General features: G+C 33.2%; 1 protein-coding gene across 1 annotated transcript in view; it reads right to left on the reverse strand.

Moving 5' to 3' along the window:
- Positions 1–377: 377 nt before the first annotated feature.
- LOC140451897 (uncharacterized) overlaps positions 378–15,406 on the reverse strand; it is a 28,209-nt gene continuing 13,180 nt past the window's right edge. The window contains exons 5-11 of the mRNA XM_072545845.1: positions 14,891–15,010; positions 14,486–14,764; positions 14,179–14,331; positions 13,980–14,084; positions 11,328–11,444; positions 10,631–10,774; positions 378–733 (exon numbers count right to left, since the gene is read on the reverse strand). Of these exons, the coding sequence (XP_072401946.1) occupies positions 537–733; positions 10,631–10,774; positions 11,328–11,444; positions 13,980–14,084; positions 14,179–14,331; positions 14,486–14,764; positions 14,891–15,010 (1,115 nt within the window). The 3' untranslated portion in view covers positions 378–536. The remainder of the gene's footprint in view (positions 734–10,630; positions 10,775–11,327; positions 11,445–13,979; positions 14,085–14,178; positions 14,332–14,485; positions 14,765–14,890; positions 15,011–15,406) is intronic.

Raw genomic sequence — 15,406 nt, forward strand, 5'->3', positions numbered from 1 at the left:
CAAAAATCTCTATATAATTGTATTTAGGCTTTAATATATAAGCAAAAAAAGTTAATGTATTTTAAAATTGGTTAGTAATTATTTTAGTGTAATTTTTAAAGTCCTGTGATGTGCTGGTTTGCATTTTAATGATTCCACTCTTTGAGTTTTTATTTACTCGAAATATCGAGTTTGACGAGATAATAGAATCGTTTTAAAAAACCTGATATCACTCTCACTGGACATGAATCTTTCTAGATATGTGTAGGTGATGCAGGGAGTACAATCCATTTGTAAAAAAATTTGTCCATTTTTTAAATGGTATAATGGCCCTAGTCATAACTAAGTAATCAAGGTAAGACATTACAAGGAGACGAATAAACATAATAAGTCCGACAACTTGTTCATCCTTTAACTTTATTTATCACTCCACAAAAGTATTTGAACAATTTGTACAAAATTAAAAAATATAAACATATAAAAACTTAAAATCGTGGAAAAATGTACAAAATAAGTTATTCAAATTACCTGTAGTGTCCGAAATGTATTCAATTTTTTTAAGCTATAGTTGCTGTGAGATATAAACTTGATACTACACATAAGAAGAACAAAAAGGTGTTGGAGAAAGTATTGGCTAAAGAGCCACTGTCCACATCTTGTCCGATTGGAAAAAGACATTTGTTATTCCTACATTGATAAGAATCGTCTAGTACCACTGTACATTGATCGCTCGTCATGCAGGGATCACCATGATCTAAAAAACAGATAAAATGCAAGATAAAATAAATGTGTTAGTTTACTAAATATAAGCAGAAGTGATCATTTCTGTAGTGTATTATTCGTGTATCACTACAATCTGAGAACATTTTATACTTAACAAAATTAGAGAAAACCAAAGCCTAGATCGTTAGGCCATAGAGTTGGGGAGATTGTAAAAATGGCGCGCATCCTATCCTCCATGCTATGACATGATGGACGAGTCACCCAGTCTGTATTTAACACCCCGACAATACGCATATCAAACGTACCTGGCGAATTATAAAGGCCTTCACATTTTATTTTTCTACTTGTCTTCAGTGAAATGCCTTTAATCTTTCCTATCAGCATCTCTTGGCTAACTCTTGTTTCTTCCGACCTCGAACGGCTATTAAGTTTCCGAGGGCAGATATGTCAGTATATTTCCTTCTGCTATACATTGTAGGTAGGCAACCGAAAACCACCTAGGGCCTATCTTTCCCAAGAAACAATCAGGGAAATGGCTGATAAATACAACAGCCATGAGTACGGGCGCTTCTTAACTGAAGCAGGGATGCTAAGAATCTCCCGATCAGCTAGAAGCATGAATACATTTTCTCAAGAAAGAAAAATAGGGGCATGAAATGTAAGAAGCATGTACGAACCATGTAGCATTTGTAAATTCCTTGGTATATATTGAAATCCCCTCGAATGTGTTAAAATACCAAAAAGTATTTTCAATCCTCTTTGCGTCGCGAGTTGATATGAAAACATTTTAAGTTTGTTTATATCAAGGACGCATATCCTTTGATATTTTCCTTTGATTTAAGCCGCTCGATACTGCGTTTCAAACAAACATCCATTTAGATATAAATGTTTAATTTTTTTTCCTAGCCAATTTATTTATTTATTTTAGATCCATCTTTTGTGTTTTTTAGGAAAGAAGAGTCCTTTTCTTTCATCCAGCAGGAGGTACCCTCGAAGCGGCGTCCATTTTAAATAGCTAAGGGTCCTTCTTGTTGTTTTGTTTGTCCATTTACCCATTTGTCCAGGAGATTCATTTAAGTACCTCTTTGTTTCATTTATTTGTAGTTGCCCCAATCCAATCCCATTGTGTAGTTCACTTACAAGACCCCAGCTTTGCAAATAAACCCTGAGTGCCGTTCGTATAAGTTTAGTTTATTTTTCTTGCCCTATTTCTAACCCCAATAATTTCTGTGCCCAAATTTTCAACCCCACATAAAGTAAAGAAGACAATACTGTATCAAAATATTTGGTCGTTGAAAAAACCAATATCGCGATACGCCCCTGGACATCGCTTACTCGAAATATCGTTGGACTCGACTATAAATATAAAACAGCTAAATAAAGTCCTTTGGTTTTATTATGTGTCTGGAAATAATGCATCCAATTCTGCCAATGATTGTCAAGTTTTAAACTTAACGCTTGCTTTGCTTGAGAAAACGCAAAGTTTCTAGTAGATTAGATAATACTGCTGGCAACGGATTTTCAGTCGACGATTAAAAAATAAGTAAAACTCTTTGTATTTTATCCGCTTTTAGACCGAATAATTCAATCAATAACTGATAAAGTTGACCAATAATTATAAAATATAAAATACAAACAAAATATCTATTCAGTAGCCAATATCATATCGTTTTTGATCACCAAAAGATATAGATGAGCTAGGCAATCAAGATTTAAAAAACACCTTGGAACATTTTGATTTAAATTCAACATAATTCAAATTCTGAAGAACAAGAGAAGTAAAAATTTTCCACCTTCCAAAGTTCTCGACTGGCTCGGTTGGATGTCTTAGCATAATATAAAATCGATGTTTTCAGTGTTTAACCAACTTATGATTAAACTTGCCACAATTCCTCTAACAAGTTATATTTGTGAAAGAACTTTTTCTAAGCTGAGCATAAATCGATATTTCGATCGACAATGCTACAAGTCTGTTTGGAATATCTAATGATGCCTTTTATTGAACAAGAACTTGCTCTAAATATAGATAAGGATAGTGTATTTGACGAATTTAAAAAAAAAGTACCATTCCAGCAATGAATGGTAATGTAATGTGTTGTTATAATACATTTTTAATGTCAATGGGAATTTTTAACGCATTTTTGAAGTTATACTTCTATACGCACGGTCGGCGTTGGAAATTTGCATGAGAGTGAATCTGTAAAACCATTATATATGTAAGATAATGAGTAAGAGAGAGACAGAAGATATATTTTCTCTCTCTTCCTCTCTCGAGAATAAAAATGTTCCTTTTGTATATATATTTAATATTACATATATTATATATATATATATAATATTGTATATATATAATATTATATATAATATAATATGTATTAATATTATTATTTATGTGATATGTTTTGTATTATTTAAAATTAAACGTTTATAATTATTTTAGGCTTTTGTATTTCAAAATAATCACTGTTTTACCGAGAACTGTCAATTTTGAAATCCGTTAGTGTCATGTCTAATTGGCAAATCCTTTACGTGTTTGGTTCATACGCTGGTGGTTGTGAGTTCGAATCCCAATTATGAATTTCCTTTTTTATTTTTGAAATATTTAAAAACCTTACGTTAATCTTATTAAATATATGTAATATTTACGCAAAAAACATAAATTTTAAAATAAAATGAAAATTTACAACATAATCCGAGTTGTTGGTTTTTTATTTTTATCTTCGTAAAGTAAGTTATGTATATTGGCAGTTTTAAATACTTATGAATATTGCATTTTAATTTATATTGTATTATCATATTGAATTATGTTGCAGTGTATTTATTGTATTGTAATTTTTATATTAATAACAAAATAAACAATGAATTTTACTGCAGAGTATGTGTAAAAATTTTTTTTTTTTGCATTCAACTCCTTTTAGACATAATATATATAAAAATAAAAATATGTATTTTTATTAAAATATTGATACAATCCTTCATTTACTATACTCCTATTACAGGTCAACTGTTTATATACAGCAAACGATGCACCATATACCTATATAACTAATTCTTTTTCTCTTTCTGCTCTCTCTTACCTATAGCATTACATATGTAATGATTGTGCAGATTGACTCCTATATAAATTTTTAACGGCGAACGCGTGTATAGAAGTATAACTTCTACCGGCAGTCCCACTGGACTGCCACACCCGTTTTTTTTTTATATAGGTGACTGTGGCACCCCTTATTTTCTTATGATCACTCAATAATTTAATATAAAAACAAACGTAACTCGTTTTAAAAGTTTACTGTCCTGACAAATATATTTTGAATTTAAAAAATTATATTAAAAAATTGTAAACTGTTTTTCATATATGAAAATAACATTGTAAATTAAAAAAATAGATATCAGGGAGGTGCGATTTTTAGCATAGGAATCCACACTAAAAAAACCTGGCCACGCCTATGATTTTAGTTGAATGAGCGCATAAATTTATCACTTCATGTTAAGTGACGATTTTCAAGGACCCTAGAAAAAGCGTTGACTGACACAGATATCGGAAATACTTATAAACAAAACCCCTTTTTTACTAAAAATCTAAAATAAATCAAACTGTAATAAAAGTGTCAGCCCGCACTAGTATTAATAAAATAAAGCTTCAAAGCATTAAAAAAATTGTAAGCTATAAGTTTAGTTTATTATTTGGCTATGCTCATTAAGAGCTAAATTGGATTTTGGGGGCTCGTGCCTTGAAGGTTAAGAGTTAGTTGACTTTGAGTTATTACTGTTGAACGTGACAAATCTTAGGTCTTATTTCCCAAACAAAGAACCTGTTCAATATTTTATTAGTCTTTAAAAATTTCTCTGAGACGTTAAATATGGTAGCTATGCCATAAAATGCAGAAAAACATTCTTAATTATAAGTACAGACGTCCGAACCTTATTGTTTTTTTTTTATATACAATGGGTACCGTTCACATGGAATGAGTCCCTCACACAGTCAGTATTATTTAATATTACTATTTAGAGGATTTACGAAAACTACGAGAACAAAAATTACAAAAAGAGGTACGAAATATTAGGCGATCGGTATACCTCTCTAAGCAGAGCATAAACCGACTGATTTTTTTACATTTCTACATCACCGAACTTGTTTTCTGTCCTCTGGGCTGTCTAAATGTGCAAATATTAATAGATATTGTAAAATTGACATACCTCGTATAATATTAATAAAATTTTATATCTGATGCTTGCATCTTAGATTTTAGACTATGCATAGCTATTTATGTAGAATAACTTTTTTTGTAAAATTAATAATAAAGTAGTTATCATATTTATAGTAAATAAAAATGATGTTGGGTATCAGTAATTTGGGAAAAATTTGCAAAAAACAATTTTTTAGAAGTGTGTAATTGCATATTAAAACATAGATTTTAATTCCAAACAACTATTCATAATAACAATTTTCGATATTGTGAAATAGAGGTATCACTTTATAGTGATATAACGAATGTCATTTTTTGAACATTCGCGAATGCGAATGCGAATATTCAGTTATTTTTAATTTGGCAATTTTAATTGTCTCCGGCACTGCCGACAGTCCCATTTGCGCGAGATGTGTAGTTGGATAAGTTCAGATAAATTTAGTAATTCAGCAATTTTCAGAACAATTATAAAGATCATTTATGTATCTATCTTGTTCCGAAAATTGCTGAATTACTAAATTTATCTGAACTTATCTAAACTGAAGTCGAACTGTTTATGTTTGTTTGTTTAAACAAAAACACATATACCTACTATTTTTAGTTTGTAGTTGAATAAGCTTTTTCAAGATGATTGTCTAAAATTAAAAACTTCAGAATAATAAAAGTTTCAGAGAATAATTTGTTTTTGTTTGTTTACATTGCATCATTTATTTTTTTGTTTTCTAATTTTATAGTTTTTTAAGCTTGTAAAATAAAGTGAGTTTTCTTAATAAAAAAAACTGAGAAGTGAATGGATTTTAATTTTATTAATCTAATCTTCAAATTATTTTTTTTCTTATATTCATATTCGCAAAACATTCGCTCAAATTTCGCGAATGCGAATATGCAAAAATATGCGAATATTCACGAATGCGAATATTCGTTACATCACTAGTACTTTACTCCTGAGCGAATTTCATAATTTTTGCCATACCTCGTATAATATTGAAAACAGAAAACCAAAAAAGGTATATCGATGGAAGGCAACCGTATATACGTATTTATGACTATTAGTCGTCTTGAATAATGTAGTACCTACATAATCAGTTCAAGTATAACGTAACACAATTAAAGCACCAACAATTTCTATCCTAAGCCCCCCCCCCCCCGTAACACCCCAAAGGCACCCTAAAGGATGAAAATTTCCAATCGACATAAAATTTTTCATTGGCAATTATTTCAGTTCAGATTTAAATTTCTGTTGGTTTGCAGACCTTTCAAAAAAAGGTAAAGTTGATAGTTTTGTATTAATAACTACAAAAAGCAGTACTAAACTAGCTAACTAGAAAAAGTTACTAACCAATCAAGATATAACATTACAATTAAATTAATAACAAAGCCATTACGCTGATGTCCAATCTCCACATTTGCCCAGTAATCTCAACATTGAGGTCTAGAATTTCAAACACCAGTAAAGAAAATAAAATGGATAGAAAAAAATAGAATTTGCAACAGCTGAGAGATGCGACAATTGAAGAACGGACTCGGAAAACATCACCAACAAGCTAAGGAATCAAACTGTAAATGAAGAAGGCAAGACAAATATAGACTCCTACTGGACCAGAATAAAGGAAGCATTGAAGCAGCAGCGAATGATGAAATAGGAACAGAAATTTGTGCACGTAAAAATCATTGGCTTGACGATGAATGTAACACAAGAAAAAAATGAAGCCTACAGAAAGATGCTTACCTGACGAACTAGAATAACTGTATAGTATTAGCAAACAAAGAGAAGAGAAGAAAAGAGGATACACAAAAGAAAACAACGAAAGCACTTAAATAAGGAACTTAAATATATAGAAAACCTTAACAGATAGAAAGAATTAAGAGCATTCTATAAGAAAGTTAACATCAGCAGAAAATAATTCAAGGCAACCACAAGACAATGCAGAAGTCAGAATGGCGACCTATTAACAACAAGGAAAGATGTATTGAATAGATGGGAGGAATATTTTAACCAGACACTTAATATAGAGGAGGAAGAAGAAAACCTGGAAGACGAAAGAGATGAGGTAACGGTAACAGACGAGAGGGAGGAGAAACCACCAACGATTCTTGAAGTTAAACATGCAGTTATAAAACTAGCCAGAAACAAATCAACGGGAATAGATAATCTCCCAGCAGAACTATATAAGCTGGTGGCCACGATACCATAACCGCTTTACAGCAGCTTATAGAAGAAATATGGACCCAGAAATCTTTCTCCAATAATTGGAATATTGGGATACTTTGCACCATTCACAAAAAAAAGGAGATATCTTTGTAAATCGACAATTTATTAGATTGCAACTCTGAAACAAATTTTAGAAAAAACACTGGAATATGGCATTAATACTCAACTCATCACATATTTATAGACTACAAAACAGCCTACGACTCTGCGAATAGAAGAGAAATGTTCAAAGCAATCAAAGAGCTAATAATATCAAATCAGTTGGTAAATTTAACAAAAATAACTCTTGAAAAAGTTGAATGTAGAGTACCTACGAATTCAGGTGGATCTGTGTGAACCTTTCAAAACATAACATGCTGCGCCAGGAATACCTTTTTTTATATGAAAATACATAAAAATTTATGTTGACCGCCCAGTCATACTTACACATTGTACAATAACTCACTAACTGAAGTAGTATTCATTGATGTATATTTCCGGTTCTTAAAACTGGTACCTACGCGAAGTTGGTATGGACAAATAAAGAGAATGGGCTAAAAAACAGGTCATAAAATCCAAACCAGGTCCTTCTTCGTAAACGAAGAAGGCAAAAATCGAGAGACCAGATCTTAGCTTAGGAAGAGCGAAAAAGAGAAAAAAGAGTCAACAAATCAAATAATTGTCGAAAGATCGGAAGAAACTAACAGAAGAAAAATAAAAATAAGATTGTGGACCCGATGGTCAACGGAACTGACGAGAAATACATAATATAAGTTGATAGGGACACCAGCAATGATTGAGCGCCATGAGACTAGACAATTAGATATGGGAGGTTAAGATCCAAAATAGAATAAAACTAGAATGCTCGAAGAAGACATGGATTCTGTAGTTTAAGACCAATACAGTCTTGATCTCATATAACATAGATTCATTCTCTTCTAAACGCGTCCTAACATTAGTAGTTACTCCGTCTTACACATATCTTACAATTTTTATAGACATACTAACCTGTAAATCCTTTGCTTAGCGAGTGCTCACTACAAATCACAGAACCATCCTATTTAGGTAAACACTTTTCCCATTTTCCCAAGATGAATGAAAATCCTCCTCATTTCTTGAGCCTTTGTCAGGGCGAAGTGTAAATATTAGCTATTGGCTTGTTCGCATGTCATTTATATTAAGCTCTTCCAGAATTGATATGTTGATTCTGTATTCTGTCCAGAATACGCGTAGAACGAAATTTTGTTTCTTCATTCCTTATACTTATTTACGCTATAATAGTTTCTTTATAACGAAAATTTGTCACTAAGACTAAGTGGCAAAACATATGGGTTTGGATTATCACTCGTGTTATTATACGTCGTTGTAAGTTATTAATTAGCACAACGAAAGTCCTTTGATCTTAATAGAAACAAATAAACAATTTTGACTATGTTTCACATAAACCTCCAACCACATTAAGCACTTATTTTTTTAAACTGAAACTGAGGTGAGAGCTGAGAGGTGAGGTTTGGCGTTTGAGGTACCTACTTAAACAGTATACAGTCGTACTTCGGTGTTCGTACTTGCGCCTGCGCGGAGTTCTAAAATTTGAATTTTTAGTATATGGACGTTAGTACACAACTTCACCAGCGATGTTTTATAGATGGCGCTTCAAGTAGCGAGCGTATATGGACAGTATTATCCATATACAGGGTGACTATCACGTTAAAGATCAGGATGATACCCTTAGTAGAAATCATAATTATTATTACCAACAAATCCATAATTTAAAATCCCTATCAAACAAATAGCATAATTCTATAACTCAAAAAATTGGAATACGGAACGTGAGAAGTTTATATGAATCAGCCAAACTTGATAGCGCACCAACAAAACAACACATAATGAGGAAATGAAAAACATCTACCATAATTGATTATATTGTCTCAGATAAATGTCTCAGTAAATTCCAAAATTAGTGCTTGACGTCTGGGTGGCACTTTCCCTCTGTAGACGTGCACTATAATTTCAGTGATTTTTTAGATAGGCTGTAGTCTGTATTTTCAATAAGGCATTTCCTTTAATTACAATTAAGTCAAACCATCACAAACTCTGGACTACCAAAGGTATCCGCATATCAGCCAAGAATATGCGTTCACTACTGTATGTACATCAAGAAATTTACTACCAACGTTTTTGTCACTGAATATATCTCCAAGTACAGAGGAACCTATCTAAACCTTATCAAAACAGCTGAAAAAATGTACTATTAAAATCGTCTGTTCGGAACTTCTACTATGTGTAAAGTACTTGAAAAAATGGTAAACAACAGACTAATATGGTACCTAGAAGATCGACAGCTATTTAGCCCTGTACAAAGTGGATTTAGAAAGTCCAAAACTACATTAGACAACCTAGTGGATGATGAATCTGTAACTGATGAGACATTTGGATGTGGTCAAGAATGTTTATCTGTATTTTTTGATATAAGGCGTGTAACTATCTCCTACATACAAGTTCGAATAGACAACGTTCTTTCAAACTCCAAATCCAATTAACCGCCGTTCCTCAAGGACCTACTCTTAGTGTTGGACTTTTCCTTATTACCATCAATGACACCGCTAAATCATTCGGCCCATTAGTCAACGCCCGTTTATTTGATCTTGTTATACACTGTCGAGGAAAAAACATATCAACAATGACGATCCATATACAGCAAGCCATTTACAAACTAGAGAATTGATTGAACACTAGAATTTTCTCCCACTAAAAGGAAAGCAATCATCTTCAGTAAAACTCCAAAGAAGCACATTATACTACCGAAACTCTACCTAAGAATTTACCAATAAATTATTCAGAATCGATTAACTTCTTTTCTCTATTTTGTCAAGACCACATCCATTCACTCCGACTGTTAGCTCAGAATGGCCTCAACTTAATGAAAAGTATCTCTCATAAACAATAGGGTGCCGACTTCCAAACTCTTATGTCGGTAATTCGTTCAAAATTAGATTATGGTGCGGTTGCCTACAACTCAGCCAAAGGTTCAGTGTTGAAAGAGCTAGATCCAGTTCATTCAATTCAGCAATTAGAATTGTACTGGGAGCACACTACAGAAGCTCAAAGTATGTATGTATGTTGAATCAGGTGAACCATCCCTTCAACTCAGAAGAGAATAACTTAGCCTCATTTATGTCTCAATAGTATCAGCTAACCCAGAGGTACCTGTTTATAAAGTACCTGTTTATAAAAACACATTTACAGATAGATTTCCAACCATGTTTAATTGTGGAAGAAGATTGGATCTTCTTCCACAATTAAACTGGCTGGTCAATTTTAGGAAATGAATTTGTCTAACGTCAACTGATTTATTACGAGCTGCTGTGAATAGAATAAAATGGGTCAATGTGGTCGCCAACATCGCTAGAAGATAAGAAATTTTATAAGAATTTATAAGAATAAGAAAATAAAAAATTTAACAAGCTGTTGTCTCTGTCAGGAAAGAAACATTCAAGCCACTTGGAGAAAAAAATCTTAATTCATATATGGAAGCTATATCTTTACTTACTTTTCTCCTCCCAGCATTTGTCATCCGATTTGAGCACGTACTTTTTCTTACATGCGCACTTCTTACTTTCCGATGAACACTCTGAGAACTTAAACTCTCTGCACTGAGCTGTAACGGTACAATTGTCATCCCAATTTTTGGCAACTGAAAGAAAAACGCTCATTGTTATATTATATTTTATCTGGAAAGAATGTCAAAAGGACAATCAGTGAAGTAAATTCACCAATGGGCCCCAAGAGGCGGAACACTTTGAAGAATACATCGACGATGTTGAAGATATTGAAGAGTTAGAAGGTGGTCAACAAGAGCTGAGTATCAATCGTTTGGGTGTAGATCGTTGGTGAGGCCTGACCTCGTCATGAGTTGTACCGTCGCGAAGTAAGTAATGGAGGAAGCTGGTGTAAAATCATATACTTTCAATGAAACATTTCACACGTTTTGTGAACGCCCAGAACACGGCCCATTTGTGAGCCCTTCAGACACATCTCTCCTAAGGTGGGGTATTTTAGGAGAAAATTCGTTACATGTTGCTAAAATTAGGATAATATTAAAATTTGGGGTTTCTAAGCGGTAAGAATATAGAATTTATGGATGCGTTTAAATAAGGGTAGTCCAAACTGTTTAAATTCAAAAGATGAAGAAAAAATCTAAAGAAAGGACAATATGAATGAATTATACAAATAAATGAAGTACTTACTTTTAAGACACGTATTCCCGTATCCTAAATAATCCGAAATACAATCACAAACACCTTCCATGCACTCCATAACATCTTCGAAGCAGTGGTTGAATGAGTCGCATGATCCTTCAAGAGCTGAAACAAATATCAAAGAAAAAGAGTAAGAGAAAGACAGTGACCTAAGTCCCGTGTATGATTCGCGTTGTAGTGCCAGAAGGTTAAACAAAGATTTTACGTGAAAATTTATCAAAAGTTGTTTGTTTTCAAACTGTTCTTTAATTAGTGCCCATGCAACTTAGTAATTTGCATCAGATATTTGTAAGGAACTGATTGTTTCCGCAGCATCACTTTTCAAGGAAAATTGTAGGTACTTCGAATGAAATTTTTGTACATTTGCCAGCGTATTGTTTTCATGTATAGCTGAATGGCTTTATATCAAAGACGGACATGTGCCATGCAAGAAAAATTGAAATAAATTGGTTTTTTGTACACAGCTGCAATTATTCTTTTTATAAAAATCTCACTTCCTATAATTTTAGTGAAGGCTTCAAAAGTAATCTTTTGGACATTCTGGTATCAGAAATAAGTATATGAAATTATTATAAAATTATAATTTGAAAATACAGATGGCCGCTTTTGGAACAAACATGGGTAAATGTCCATGTTTGATCCAAATGTGTGTGTGTGTGTGTTTTGTTTTATGGCACTGAAACTAAGCCAATTAGCCAGAGATCCAAATGTGATGGTAGGTGTGTGTTTTTGATGCCAAAAAAATTGTATTTGAAATAATGAACCCTCGGTTTGGACCTAACTTAAAATTTAATGCTTATAATATTCCAATTTTAAGATCTTTTATTCAAGTTGCATTATTACCTACCTACAAAGCAATTTAACTAAAAATATATGAAGTAAAATATTCGAACTTTAACATTCAAATTGAAATTAACACAAGATCACCATCAAAATCAGCATTATTATTTTCACACTCACATAAATCATCACATTCAGCCGATATTTCAGGTTCTGCTTGCATTATGTTTTTGTATCACTGCAAAGTACCATTCTCCCTCCAATTTACTCCAAAATGTTTTTCATGCAATTTTGCTATGTCCTTAACCTTTTCTGCTTTTAGGGTCACACCAATACGAATTGCTTTTGAGTTGATCTGTCCAATAGTGCAGTTGGTCTTACAAATTTTCCGCTCTGCACCAGTGTCAAGGCTCTAAGCTATCTCTCCTTTCAGAACGATGTTTTCCAATTTAGTTTTTCGAACTATTCGTCGGCAGGTGGAAATTTTGAAATGAAGTTGAGCCGCTATTTTCATAAAACTTTTCGCTTCTTGTTTCCAATCCAACGGTACCCAATCTCTTCCAATCAACTTAATCGTACCATATTTCTTAAAAATTTCATGATATTCTTCTTTTTTCACAATTGTGTTAATGTTTTTATAAATGTTTTCTCTATAATCCCAAATACTCTGTCGGCAGAAAGGAATGAGTGCCCTGTTACAAAAAAGACTGTTTCAATTTTTCGTATGCTTGTTGGAGCACAGCTATCCAGAAATTTGCAGCACATAGTTAAAACATTTATATTCTTATTTTGTCCAGCGACACCATCAGACACCAAACGAATGGAGTCATATCCTCGGAGATCAGCTGATCTCAACTCATTGAATACAATGAAAGCAACCTCGTTGGATGATTTTTTTGCTTCGTCTTCCGTCCAGGTATAAATTGAGACAGTACTGGGATTCAGGGATTCATTTGACAATTCTTTAACTACTGAAGGGATAACAGTAAAACTGTCGTGAATAGTACGCACTTGCCCTTGAAGGGAACAATTTCGTATCTGATTGCCGCGTTCAAAAAGCAAGTTATTGGTCCATGCTGTGTTTTTGGGAGGGCGCTTTTAACATTTTTTGTCACCTGGTCTCCAATCCTGTCGCTGACAAATATATTGTCTGGGTTGGAACCTTGCCCCATCTTCCGCTGTTGAAAGACGCGGGCTGTTTTGAATCATGAATAACTTTGAGGATCATGTTTTCAACCCAATTTTCTAGTTATTCGCCATTGCTGTCTGTTTCGTTATACCCGCACGCGATACTGTGACAGTTGAAGTCACCCAGTATGGATTTTATTTGCTGCGGTTCCTCAAAAACAAAGTCAGCGTTTGGCGGTTTGTAGATGGACGTTACCGTACAAGACTTTAGTTCCACTGTGAGGATCTCGATGTCATCTCGATATGTTAAAGATGTGGAAACTATTTCGGTATCTGGTTTGACGAAGACTGCGCTACCATACTGGTCGTGTGGTCTCTCCAGTACAAGTCTCATACCTCGAATCCTTGGTCTGCGGCTTGCAGTACCTCGATGGGTTTCTTGAACCAGTAGGACATTGACACCGTGTTCTCTGCACATATTAGACAGTAGATCTTCTTTATTTGCTGATAGTCCTTCACTTCACTATAATAGTAATTCTAAAACTGAATGTACATTTGTATAAATCAATGTATGTTTTAACGAAACGATATTAATTCTGTTATTGTAAGCAAATGTTCGTACGACAAAATGAAGGGAATAGTCTGGCAAAGTTGTGAAAGAATCAGTTATAATAATACATTAACACTGCGAAGTCTAAACAGTAGGTAATTTGAAAAGATAACAATACTCACCGGGAGAGCACTTTCCTTCTTTGGTCATAAAATGCTCCAGACAGGTACAGCGGTTGCCCACGCATCTTTGATTAACAGCGCAATCGTAATCTCTCAAACACTCAACTAAAAATTAAGAAAACAACACAACTACTAAACAATTTGATTCATTAACACAAACATGTGCTACTGATAATTTATAAATCAAAGACAACGTTACCATTAGATTCTGGGGCTTTGCAGTAAAAGTTCTCTTCGTCAAAATCTTTGGGATCACTACATTGGCACAAATTACTAGAGTTGCAGTACGAGTATGGACCCATTGCATTACACCAATCATTCGTCAAACAACTGTAGGTTTGTTGCAGTGTTGCTAAAACAAGTTGCCAGAGTTATCAATAGAGAAAAAATAGAGTAGATCAAAACTTATCTTTACCACCACATAAGAAACCAGACGATTCTTCAGATAGAGGATATCCCAAGGACAAAACGAAATCACAAAAAAAAAGAAACACAACATAACTTACTTTTAATACAATTTCTGTTGCTTCTATCTCCAAACCAATAGTCTTTGCAGTAACAGGCACCATCGACTAGTTTTCCTGGTCGTATTTTACAGTCAGCGTCCTTTTTTAAATCCGGATCCTTTACGCCAAGTTCAGGAACACACTGCTTTTTATAAAAGAAATACCCTGGCATACAGATACAAACGCCTTGAGATGCAGTCGAACTTTTAATCCCAAAGCAGTAGCTATTTTTGTGATCATTTGCACAGGTATCCTTCTGAGTATCACAAGCGCTGAATCCTTAAAGCAAAAAATAATAATTTTTTAAATAAAAACATATTGGCTAATTTTACTTTTTCTTTTAGATATCCAAGGCTTAACAATAAGAAAGTAGATTTTGATCTAAAGTCCAATAATATGCATTACCTGGTAAACAGTTGCCTTCAAAAATAAAATAATTCCCATTTTTGCAACGGCACTTTTTTGTTGTACCATCACATATAGAATTTGCCATATGAGTACAATCTAAATCCTTTTCACATTCACCTAAAATTCAGAACATTATATTGTATTGTCATTGTGCCTATTAAAACAGTTTTATATGTACAGATTCTTCAAATTGAATAAGTAATTCCTTCTTCAAAGTCTCTTAGCGCGAATTCTAAGAGTTTATTTATTTTGTAGATCCCAAAGATGCAAGATGTGCTGTGATAGTTCGGAAAATCGCCAGCGACGATTCGAAGATGGCGCTCTAAGTAGCTCTTAGTATGAAAAATAAAGTGATACCTACATCATTTTTATTTTTTTTTTAATTACATTTACATATTTGCAATATAAACTTATTATACAATAGAAAAGTATTATTTGCTATCTCTAAAGGAAATTAACAAAATTTCAACGTAATTTTAACACGTCTATTTTGGCGTTTCGATTTCTACTTCG

The sequence above is a fragment of the Diabrotica undecimpunctata genome, chromosome 10, assembly GCF_040954645.1.
Source record: "Diabrotica undecimpunctata isolate CICGRU chromosome 10, icDiaUnde3, whole genome shotgun sequence".
NCBI lineage: Eukaryota > Metazoa > Arthropoda > Insecta > Coleoptera > Chrysomelidae > Diabrotica > Diabrotica undecimpunctata.